This window comes from Olea europaea, chromosome 15 (genome assembly GCF_002742605.1).
Source record: "Olea europaea var. sylvestris chromosome 15, O_europaea_v1, whole genome shotgun sequence".
NCBI lineage: Eukaryota > Viridiplantae > Streptophyta > Magnoliopsida > Lamiales > Oleaceae > Olea > Olea europaea.
Genome location: NC_036251.1, coordinates 14,764,731 through 14,777,543, shown reverse-complemented (window position 1 = coordinate 14,777,543; position 12,813 = coordinate 14,764,731). Strand labels below are relative to the sequence as shown.

The 12,813-nt window shown below is 37.5% G+C and overlaps 1 protein-coding gene across 1 annotated transcript; it reads right to left on the bottom strand.

The window, feature by feature from the left end:
* Nucleotides 1-557: 557 nt before the first annotated feature.
* LOC111410255 lies at nucleotides 558-10,931 on the bottom strand. Its single transcript, XM_023040518.1, has 3 exons — nucleotides 9,294-10,931; nucleotides 2,582-2,929; nucleotides 558-2,507 (listed from the first exon to the last, which is right to left on the bottom strand). Exons 1-3 carry the CDS (start codon nucleotides 10,369-10,371, stop codon nucleotides 901-903), a joined length of 3,033 nt encoding a protein of 1,010 aa, XP_022896286.1. The 5' UTR covers nucleotides 10,372-10,931; the 3' UTR covers nucleotides 558-900.
* Between the last annotated feature and the right edge of the window lie 1,882 nt (nucleotides 10,932-12,813).

Here is a 12,813-nt window from a genome sequence, read left to right as displayed (position 1 = left end):
GAAGGGGAAAGAAAAGGGAAATTGTGAAAATTAACACCTCGTATCTGAGAATTTTAAACCAAATTTACGTGAATTCTATTTCAAATGAAAGTTTCTAAAAGTGTTTTGAATTCCATTAAAGTCTATAAAAATTCTAAAATGAAAATTTACAGAAGTTTACGAAAGATTTCCACTAATTTTATACACATTTACAAAAGATTTACAAAATTCACAAAAGTCATCACTTTAAAAAAGTTTTCAAAAGTTTCAATTGAATACACCTTCCTCTAAATAAATATGGAAGCCGAAAGAATTCCATTTTATAAAATTTGAATTTCAAAAATAAAAATCAAACATACATTGCCAAAACTAACAAAACTGGGGACCAAAAAAAAAAAATTATAAAAAATACCTAATTTTTTTAATGAAAACTTAAAAGCATAATTTCCTCCAATTTCACTTTTTATATTGGGTGAGAGAGAGAATGAATAACATCTTGAGTGTTGGGCTGATGCTTTCATTCTCACTGAAAAGTCCCTAAAATTATTTTGAACACTTTAATATTCTCACACGACCAGTGAGTCTGAAGCATCACATCCTAATTTATTTACAATATTCCATTGACAGCTCGGCCAACTGGTCGAGAGAGGGCGTGCGTAGTCACGAAGTCTAGATCATATCGGAAAAAATAACAAGTCTTAACAATAATAATTTCATCACTTACTAACAATACGATACCAAACAAATTAAACCACAGAATTCGCAACAACGAAGGCTCGACCGGTCCATATCATCTTGTGCTTCGGCTTCCCCTGTTTTCACCGCACATCTCCATTCCCACAACTTTTTTTTCTTTCATTGGTTTACCAACTGGGATCTTATTTCACTTCTTAAGATTCAATTTTTTCTTCGTGTTCCGGTTTATAGAGGATGGTAAGGCACATAGCCGAGCGTTTCCCTCAAGTTGGAAACCACATCATTGCACTTGATTAGAAGATTAAGCATCTGTTGTGCAATATCATTATTTGTTGTTGGGATGATGGGTATACGTGGAGCATTAAACGATGCAGATACTTGCTCAGAAAATGGCATATTACTCCACAAATTTTGAAACTGATTAGAAGTCAAAGGATTGGCATTGGCAGAATGAGAAACAACCTTCGCAAAATTCTTACTACTAAGATCGACTGAATGTGTAGAAGCAGCAACCTCGGGAAAAGTAGGAATGACATTGGTGTTCTCATTCACGCTCAACTGCGTCTCATCCCCGCCTAATACGAACTTGACGCGCGTGCTTCTACCATTGCCCCCTTCATCGCCTGAGGACTTCTTCAGACAAGACTTGAGCTGGGCAGGCGGTCGCTGATTCAGCGGCAAAGAAAGTTTAGCGGCCACCCTCTGCTCAGCTACATAATCTTTAGGTTGTTGGGAGGCCCCAGTTAATAAGTCGTCCTTCTGAACCTTGGCCTGTTCCGATTCTTGACCCTCGACTTCCATTTCCCGGATATAGCATCTCACGTTTGTATTCCCAAATAAATTGTTACTTCCTGAAGCAAACTTCAAGGCAGCTTGAGCATGAACCTTGGACTGGTAGACAAGACGGCACGTATATGTCTTCCAGAAAACTCGAGTACCAGAGTGATCCAATGGACCAAAACGAGCAAACTTTGCTTTCAGTTCTGCAATTGAAGGAAGTGCTCCTCCTTGTGGAAACTTCATAACAAGCATTGTACGACTCGCAGCTCTCGTTGGCTGCTGCTCTATCCTCTTGCTAGATTCCAATTTAATTGCTTTTTTGGATGTTAGTGATACAATTTTCACACCCGTTTCTTTTACATCCCCCCGTTGGATGTCTATAGCCTTTCGGGCAGCCTTCTTCTCCGCTGCCAATGATTTCACATCATCAAATCTCTTGTTTTTCTTTGAAGCAATTTCTTCAAGACGATCAGATGGATCACGTTTCTTCCCAACTTTGCCCGGATCATCATGCCTGACCAGAGGTTTAACAGGCTTCACAGTTGAAATCTCTTTGATATTCCCTGTAGCAGGTAATTTACTTGTACGAGCTTCATTTAAATCGTTCTCTGCTGGAGCTGACAAGACCAAGCTCTTCTGGTAGACGAGATATCGGAATTTTGATAAAACCTGCTTTATAATAGCTGGACTCCTCCTTTCTATGCCATGGAAGGGGTTGAGAGCAAGAGCTTGCAAATCTTTCAGTAGAACTGCAAGTTCAAACTCTGCATCCCCAATCCCAACAGCCTGCCATGTTTCCATCGAAGGAAGCTGAGACTTTTCACCCAGAGAATCTTGAGAAGATGTTCCAGAAGCTCTCATGAGTGCTTCTCCGCTGTTATCGACAACTCCAGTTATCTGCACATGGTTAACCCTAATGCCCATTTCATTCTTTTTCTTCTTGTTGTTCTTCTTCTTCTCTGTCAGAACTGTATTCTCGGTGCTTATTTCCCCAGCAGGACGCTTGTGAACCTTTGCTTTCTTAGCTCCATTGTCAAAAAGCTTCTTGGGACCTACACCATAAGTCCACTTAGTACCAAACAGAGAAGATTAGTATGCAAAAATAGAGAGAGAAAAAGATGCACACCACTGCAAACGTCCTGAAGTTTCTTTTCTTGTAAATCTTCAGCAGAAAACTGATGACTGATAGGTCGGTCAAGGCCTTCAGAAACTCCGGGCTCGGGAGTCTGATGAACATGCTCAGATATGCCAGAATGAACTTTCCCAGAAACATGCAACCCATCTTCCGAAAGAGGCTGACTAGAGGAGCCTACTTGCGTCAAGCTTGCTTTTTTAGCCTTAAACTCATTTGGTGTGTCTCGGCGTTTAAATAAATACTTTTCTTTCTCAATTTGGTCCTTTATTCTAACAGGTTTTGCAGAGCTTTTCTCCTTACCAAGAGCTTCTGCAATGACAAGTCGGCCACTCAAAGGATCTGCAAGATGACACAAAATTACAAAAATGATAAGAGAGAAACCATAAATAGCATAAAATTAAGATTGACAACTAACGAAAAACAAGCTGAGAGAAATGGCAGCAAACAAAAAGAGTTCCAAGAGCCAGGGAAGGAGTTGATGAAGCACATTTGAAAGAAAATAAAAAAGATACCAAGTAAAATTTCTATGGCATGCCATACGTGAAGGTAAATAGTTAAATAATAAAAGGCGATGAAGCTTTCCATCAAAATCCCCCTCACAACATTTGAAGCGAGATCAACGGACCATTAATAGTCCCTTGAGTACACCAAAAATTTTCCATCTATTTCTTCTAGATGATATATGAGAAGAGACAAGTCAAAACATGAAGACAAAACTCATCCAACAACTATGAAAAAATAGTTTTGACCTATTACTTTTACAAATAATCATATTAGCCTAGCGTATCCCCCTGCCCGCAACGTGCACAAGGTCAATTGACCAAAGGCGCGAAATATTAAGAGCAATCTTAATTACGCCATTTGAAGACTCCACAAAATTAAATTTAGATGCATCTCAATAATTGTCTGTGCAATAACATTATATTAAGATAACAACTGAAGCTAAAGAAGAGGTGAACAAGTGGCAGCAAGCAATATCAGGTGCAAGTGCAAGATTTGGGGGAAGTGTTGATGGAGTATATCTTCATGAACAACTAAAATAATAACAAATGAAAATTTTATTGTATGCCACACAAGCAGGTAAATGGTTAAAAAAAAAAAAAAAAATTTAAAAAGTTGTGAGCTCCGTGAAGCAATTGTTGGAGATATTTGCCTGTTCCATTAATTTCATCCCCCCGATGGAGCCCCTCCCCAAATATCCAAATCCACCATCCAACCACATCACCCAACCACCACCTACCCTTGTCAACGTTGGCAATGGCAAACCCTAAACCATCGGCCTCACACCACATATCAACCCACACACACAATTGATGGCCCTAGGTGAAAACCCTAGCACCGCCACACGAACCGGTGACACGACTGAAGGCACGAAATATTGGGATGATGCGGAGACCCTAGGTGCTGAAGAAACTAGTGGAAGGAAGAGAAAAATGGTAGAGAGATGGATCAATCTGGGATATAAACCTAGATTCCTCAAGATCCGGCCACCATTTTGGCATACAGGCCCGAATGGTGGGTTGGGCAGGTCATTCCGATATGGGGGACTGTGGCGAGAAGCATGCACCACCGTGTAAGCCACGCCGACGCTAGAAAATTGAAAAATTCTTCCAACTAATTCCAGATCCCCCAGGATGCTTGTCTTACCATTAGATGCACTGTTTACACACAATCAGGGAAAAAAGTTAGTGGATGCATGCCGTATGGTATTCAATCATTGTTTTTGAGTAGAGACGAAGGAGTTTGCTGTGTCTGTTAACCATTCTAGCACAGTTAGGATGGCAGAGTGGGATCCATAGGTCACTCAAAGGAGATTGAGGAGGATATATTCTAATCATTTCCCTATTCTAATCATTGCGTTGTCTGCTTCTATGCTTTGAAACTGTATCTGGATTTAAGATTGTAGGATTGCGCAGTTGTCTATGACATATATTAGGCCCCCCTTAAGAGCACAATTTAAAAGTATAAATATTTGGAACGGTATTGCAGAAAAGATGGGGAGGAGGTTAGCAGATTGGAAGCTTATGTACCTCTCAAAGAGAGACCGTCTTACCCTTATTAAGTCCACCCTATTGAATCTCCCTACTCATATCTGGTCATTGTTTTCTATTCCTATTTTAGTGGCGAAAAGATTAGAGGAGATTCAAAGGTGTTTCCTTCGGGAGGATTAGGGTAAGAGAGAAAACTACACTTGGTAAATTCAGGTGCAGTTTGTTCTCCCATGAGGATAGGGAGCCTCGAATTGAGGAGCCTTGCATTGTTTAACAAGGCTTTATTGGATAAGTGATTATGGCGATGCGAAGTGGAGAGAGAGTTTCTGGAGAGAAATTCTAGAAGCAAAATATGATATTATGAAGGGGGATAGTGCTCAGTCGAGGTTCTTGGTTCTTATAGGTGAGTTTGTGGAGGTTTATCCGACGAGGGTAGAGACTTTCGAGATAGATTGATGTTTGTGGTGGGGAATGGAAATACTATCCATTTTTTGGAAGATTGTTGGTGTGGAAATTGACCGTTAAGAATGGGATTTCCTTCTCTGTATTGTATTTCTTTGATGCCATATACTATGACAGATGATGTCTTAGATATACATAATGGGAATCTCAGCTAGAACATTGTTTTTGGGCGGGGTCTGAGGACTAGAAATTAGATGATTATGCACTCTTCTGACTTCTTTATATGAGGTGCATATCAGGATATGAGATGGTAATCGTAGCAAGTGAAGGTAATCACTTACTTTAGATCCTTATTAGGACTTGTGAAGAGCTCATTTTACTTGGAAGATGGTATGTTGCCTCCTTGGGTGACTTTTTTACTATGGACGGTTGTGAGAGGACAGGTGTTAACAGTGGATAACCTTCGAATAAGTGGTTTTTATGTAGCAGAGTGGTGTGATATGTGTAGGAGGAATGAGGAGTTAATTAACCACTTGTTCCTTCATTGTGACGGTGCTCGTCTACCGTGGAATGATATTCTAACTTCTCAACACATGAATTGAGTGTTACCATGGCGTATGGAAGATGCATTAAAGGCATGGAGAAAACGTCGTAATAAGGATAGCAAGTTTCTTTGGGACCTTATTCCAGAATGCATCGCATGGGGGGTGTGGAGGGAGAGAAATAGCCGTTATTTTGATGATCATACACGAATAATAGAGTAGATTAGAGAATTGTTTTATTTGACATAATATATTTGGTTTAATGCTGCGACTACAACTCGTATAAACAGGCTGCCCAATTTTATATTGTTTCTTTCTTGTGTAAATTGATAATACACTTCCTGTATATTATTCGTGATTAATAAAATATTTGATTACCTATCAATAAAAAGTTAAATACTCAAAGAGAAATTTTCCCATCAAAAGGTGGTCTCCTCAACATTTATGTCAGACCAACTAAAGACAAAATTAATAGCTCCTAAAGCCACCAACAATCTTCCATGCTGTTCCTTCTAGATGATACGTGAGGAGATAAGTCAAGAGAGAATGACAACTTATTTGACAACTCTGAATAAATCTCATTTCAACCCCTTTTACGTAAATACATTTACAACATACATGTTAGCCGACTGTGTTGCCCCACCCCCTGATTTATTAGAAGTCAAATTTTAGTTTCAATATGATTAAAGGACTTCCTTGAAAGCAATCATTAGCTTGCAATTGTAGTCAGTCAAAAGACAACTTTTTGTTGTCATTAACTGTTTAAAATATCAATTAAATAAGATTATGAACAAATAAAGTAGAAGCATTATTTTTCTAGTCAACAATAATGGTTTTTAAAGCCTTATAAATTTAGATGGTTCTCAACTAAAATGAATTTCCTAGGACAAGTTTATAAGAGAGTAGGGGTGTAAGCGGTCCGATTTTACCAATTTTTGACAGATTTTCAAACCAAACCGTTTAAAACGGTTTGACAAAAATCCAAATCCAAACCAAATCATTTTGAACGGTTTGAAAAAACTCAAACCTAAACCTAACGGTTTGGTCCGGTTTTAAACCGCCGATTTTGTCATATATTTTTTTGCCCGTCTACTTTTATGTCATTAATTCATTGAATTTAATATATATTTATATCTTACTGGTAATAAATCTAAAACAAACTAAGCCCCTGTTTGAACCAAATTTTTGGGACAAAAAAATGAAAATTTGGACCGTTATTCCATAAGTCCAGCCGTTTTTGTTGACCTGCTATTTCATGTGTGGGACCCAGCCTCCTCTCCAATAGTCAATTTTCTCATTATGATGATATGGAAAATATGGCTCAAATAGGGGCTAAATATATCTACTATAAATTTAAATAACAACTAAATTAGAGTGAAATCACAATAAATTAAAACATAATTTTTTTTCATTTTTGTTCACATTTTTTAGGCTAATAACGATACAATAACGTTACAATAGAAGTCTATTAAACTAGATATAAGGTCCAAAAAACATAATGATGTCCAACAAGATCTCGTGATCATCATATCTGAAAAAAAAATGATACTGATTAAACAAAGAGAATTACACAAGTTTACGTTTGTATGATGTTACGAAACACATTTAATTTCAAATTCTTATCTTAGTTTGTTCCAAAAAATTATTGATCTGAAACTTTATTTGTAGCAAATATTATTATCGAAGGTCTAGGATCTCTTTATCTCCGATTTGGTATAATGGACTTCAATTTAACTTTGAAGATGCGTGAAAAATCTAAAAAAGAAGTGTGTGGTGCCGATGACTCAAAACTATGTTGGGTGTCGACTGGAGTTCATCTAAATTTTGAAGAGGAAATAGGCTTTTGAAAGATTATGTTAGTCTGAAATTATTAAATATATATTAGGATTATTGGATGATGATGACGATGACGATGATGATAATAATATATCTGTATTAGAAAATTAGGAATTGACAAAAATATTTACAAATGACAAAACTATTGAATTTTATATATTTGGATGAATTCTCAAAAAAATTCATTTTTTTATTTTTATATATTTTTTCACCGGTCCAGTTTGGTTTTAAACCGCAATTAAAATTCTCAAACCTAAACCAAACCATTTTAACCTGTTTGGTTTGGGTCAAAACCATTTCTTTGACCGGGTCCACGTGACACCAAATCGACGGTTTCTAAAATGCGGTTTCGGTTCGATCTTCCGGTTTTTGCTTACAACCCTATAAGAGAGTAGTATTAACAAAAAGATAAGTCCAGAAGAAAGTACTTAAAATACTTTACCCATGTATCAATGATAACATTCTATAAATGATTTTATTCTCATAAATTCGTTTTCTGGACATCGAGTAATTTATTTTCATAGCATGAATTACTTTTCAGCTTAATATGGTGAAATCCGACTCCTAACAAGTGATTATATTCAGAAGGAAGGCGTTAGCAGCATAGAGCAATTATAGAAATATTATGGAAAATAATATTCCCTTATACATCATGACTCACGAGGTGTAAGAAAGAAATTGAATTTTTCTACAATATTCTAGTAAGATGAACCTTCTCAATTTCTTAACATTTTCTCCAAATATTATGTTTTCCCAAACGTCGTTTGTTCTTAGAATTGCTTAATCATATCAAACATTAACCAGATCAAAGCTAAAATATTATTGGCTTCATACCATGAATTACATCTTCAGAAGAGCATACGGCCAAAATGCATTTGGGATTTTTAAACCTTTGTTTCCTTATTATTCATCACAAAATTGTTATTACAAGTCTCCATAAACATATCATGTTGAGAAAGGACCTTCCAACTTTACATGTCAGAAAAGCTCTTACATTAACTTAGAAGGTGCATAAGGAGTCCTAATATTCTTGGAACCTAGCTCAAATTATTTGTTTGACAGCAAAAACTGGTAGACCGTCGACAGGCCCTTCTCTACAAGATCAAGAAGTAAGGAGACAAATAGATTCTTCCTTGCTCGGTCAACAAAAATACTGTTAACCAGTTAATGTAAAAGGACTTTTAGAGTCAAAGCCCACACTAAACGAGCCCAAGCTGAATTAACCTTACTGTCCGACCTGCTGTAAGGATTGATCCCCTTAAGCTTATCCAGTTTCACGGTTCTCAAACGAATCACATTTGCAGTAGAAATGAATTAGAGAAATACAAAAAAGCCATATTATCAAGTTTATGATATAATTAGCAACTGTCACCTTTTAATTTCTTTAAGAACGCAAAAAATTATTCTATAGAAGCCGTGCATCACCAAATTGAACACCACGAAGCCAAATTCACCTGCTTTGCAACACTTAGCAAGATCAACCACACAATCATCTATTTCTTATTCAAATATCAATCATCGCTATAGCCAAATAACATAGAAGCAACTCTGTATCATAGTCTTGCCATGTTCTAGACAGACATCACAAAATGTCACTCCAAATGGTGGTGCTATCATAAACATCTATTAGTTAATAGATACAAAAAGGCATATTTAAATGGTCCCAATCATGAAAAATTTTAAACAAAATGAAGGGAAGAATTTCCACTGCTTGGCACCTCAAATATCGGTCCCAGATAACCTACTACTACGATGAAGCAATCCCAAATAAAATTAAAGGGAACTACTCAGACACATTAACTTTCTATGTTCACGTAATTAAGTTGCACTTGCAGGAAGATTAGCGGAGTGAAACATACAACAAAAACACCACCAAATCTTCACAACCAAAAAATAAAAAAAAAAAATAAAAAAAAGCCTAATAAACAATACCTTTAGATGAATCCATAACAGGTGGCTTTGTGGGCCGAGCAGGGCGCACAAACTCAGTACCAAAGGCTTGTGCATACGTCTCATCATACTCCTCAAACAGGGCCTTCCTGAACCCTAAAACCGTGGCCTTGTTCTTGATAAAATCTAGCATCCAGTATTTATCTGACAAGGGTTTCAAGGCTAGCTGCTGAACGAAAGTGAGCATCTCCCGGGGAAGAAAACGCTCTCGTGCTTTTTCAATCTGACTCGTAGGATAAACTGCGCCCGGTTCATAACCAGCTACATCTGCAATAAAGTATCCCTCAACACCAGTGGGCCAAAGATTAAACTTGTTTCGACATCTGCAGGCCAGACCCAAACCCCTTCTTCGAGATACCTCATCCACAGCTTCATCCACTGCCTTTGAAAATGACCGTGAAAGTGTTTGCCGAGATTTTTCCGCAAAATTCTTCTCAAATGGTATTAGTTCAGCTGGTTCAAACCACCCATAGCTGCCATCCCCGAAAAATGCCACCAACACATGGCCCTCATGTTTGGTTCTCCTAACAGAAGGCGTAGCAAAGGCTTCATTGTATATAAATCCAGGCCACCACGGGTGTGATTTTACTTTGCCCCACACCATGTCACCAACTTGGTAGCCATTGCCGACTTCTTCACCTTTTCCCTTCGTGACAAACTCGTCAAGTCCCAAGAGCGACGAATCATGATCTCCTGCCGTACCAGTATGTATCTTATTCTTATCGTCCCAAGAATCAGTCGGAATAGAAAAACTATCCTGATTCTCCGAAACTCCATACGAATCAACAGATTTATTTTCTTCATTTTTCACCTCGGTAACTCGAGATTCAATCAAAACATCCTCACTCGCCTCAGAAAACATAGCTTGCTCTGATTTAACCGCACTTTCACCAGAAACCCTAGCTTCTTCCGAAGGGCCCTCTTGATTCAAGCCCAAATCTCCTCCGCCTAAAGAGACACTGCTACCACTGGTGAAACGGACGTTGGGTTCATCTTTAATAGCGTCTTCGTTTTTTCCGTCCGACGAACCTTTTTTGCTACTGCTTATCATGGATATCATCTCATTCCAATTCAAGTCGAAACCCTAAATTTCGAAGAGCGATAAAGAAAAATAATTTCGATTCAGAGAAGATATAAGATTGAAATTGATGAAAATTCTAGGGAACTCTGGAAATTCGAAACGGGAGAGAGACAGTTTTATGTAAGATGGAAATGGACAGATCAAGGCTCGTACTCGAAGTGAGTATATGCTTCCGGTAGATCCTTACTCTATTCCCTTGTAGGATTCAGGAATAGTCGGGTCGTAGCTCAGTAACTGGAATCAATAAAAAGACATCAATTCAAATCCTGAATTTTCGAATTGAGAGAGATATTGAGAGAGATCAAGAATTCTTGGAGATTTGTGAGAATTGATTATGTTAAGAATGTGTTTGCTCAAATTATTTTAAGTGTGCGCTTAATCCATTCAATAGCAATTCGTTATTTCAATTGTAGAAATAGGACAACAATCTGCCCATAACCTATCACTGCAAAGAGAGAATTACAGAAGTAGTCAAGCGTTAATTTCCTAACCATAGTCAGTGATAACTGTCACATTACACTTCTGTATGAACACCCCAGCTGCTAGCCCGAATAAGTCCTTCCCTTATTGCAAGTTGAAATAATTTTGAAATGACAAAAAGTAATTATTTTATTACAACTGAAGGCCTAATAAGCTTCAATAGAGGCACTATTGAGTGGCATCACCAACTTCGTGCTCCGTGCTGACATTTCAATCCCCATCGAGTTTAGCAAGCATTTAATGTGATGAAATGAGTTTTCTAGATAGATCGTTTGAAGAAATGTGTTGTTTGACGTAATGCTCGTGTTGACTATTGAAATCGAATCAATAAATTTATCTTACCTAATCATGAGTTTCGCCTCTTAAACTTACTAATTTTGATACTTAAGCTACAGTAAGAGGAAAAAAGACTATTTGAGAGGGAGATGTTGAATTTGCATGTCTTTTCTGCTTTTAAATGGGAGTATCTCTAGATTTTCCTTCAGGTTTTGGGGACAATTGGTTTTTTAAGGAAAAATGACATATGGCGGCATCTTATGGGTTGTCCTGTAACTGATTCTGTTATTGCATCATGTTTCATTTATTAGTTTACCTATCGTGCATTCATTGACTTAGGAGTCATGTTTTAAATATTTGTCAACGTTTACCTCTATAAAGATTTTTAGCCAACTTGAAAGAGGGAATGACTCGCTTGTTGCAGAAGCTTTCTTGAAAGATCTTCAAATCGGTGATTTTCGGGCTCAGTCCAACGCACCTTTTTCAACCAACAACCAGTCCAATATGCTCCAAATCACAACCAATTGATTCACCTCGATTGCTATTCAATTTTACCCACGTAGGACAAGAAAAGATGATGATTTGTGACCACAAAGATTAGGAGAAGACACCACAAAGGTATACTATGAAGAAACCACCAATTGCACACATTATACAAGCGTTCTGAACACTTCTGAAGACCTTTTTTCTCACACAAAGGGGCGCAGCAGGGATTCTCTTTTTCTTCTCTCAAAATCACACAATATATCATGAGAAAGTGGCTAGGGTTATAGCTATATATATACTCTAGGGTTAGGCTTTAAGTTGGATTATTAAAGGGGTAAACGGGCCAACATTCAAGTCATCCATAAGGGAATACAATTGGGCCGGGTGTAACTCATGAATTTGATTGTTGGACTTATTTCATTCATCAACCTATCTCTATATAATAATATTAACCCACATTAATATCATAGCCCAAAATTTATTGGGTATCAAAAACTCAACAAATCTCCACGTTGATACCCAATAAATCTGCAAGCAATCAAAACGCAAAATTAGCACTTGTATAATCAATATAGCCAATAAAATTGGATCACAGACCTTACCTCGTGTTTCCAACTTGAAACACATATCATATCTGCTCCATGTACTCACTGGGGCTAAGGTAAAAAACACTCAAGTAGAAGCAAATATTTAACAGTAAACAATCAAGAGCAAATCGAAGTGCGATGACGATATAATATAGGATAACACACACAGATCTTTTCAAAAATACGTTCACATAGAATTAAAGATTAGCACCAAGTCAATCAAACCACGGTCAACCACATATGCAACACATGCATGAATGACCCTAAGAAAAGATCTCACCACACTTATCCTAGCTAAATCCGTGTTGCTCACACCTCGAGAATACATATCTCCTCTCATCGCCCACAAAGCTCACTAGACAGATCACTCAACTCATGTTTAACTGGCAAATCATAATAGATCCTAAGTCCACGGGATAATCCTCTATCTCCACATTACTTCTTCCAACTTACGTGGATAATGGGTCTCCACCTAACAGAAGTGATAGAAGTGCCCCTCTCACACTCTACCTGATTAGGATCTCTTTCCAGATAAAATATTCTAGACATTTAATCACATCTCCACTCGTGATCCAAATGTCAGACTCCACAT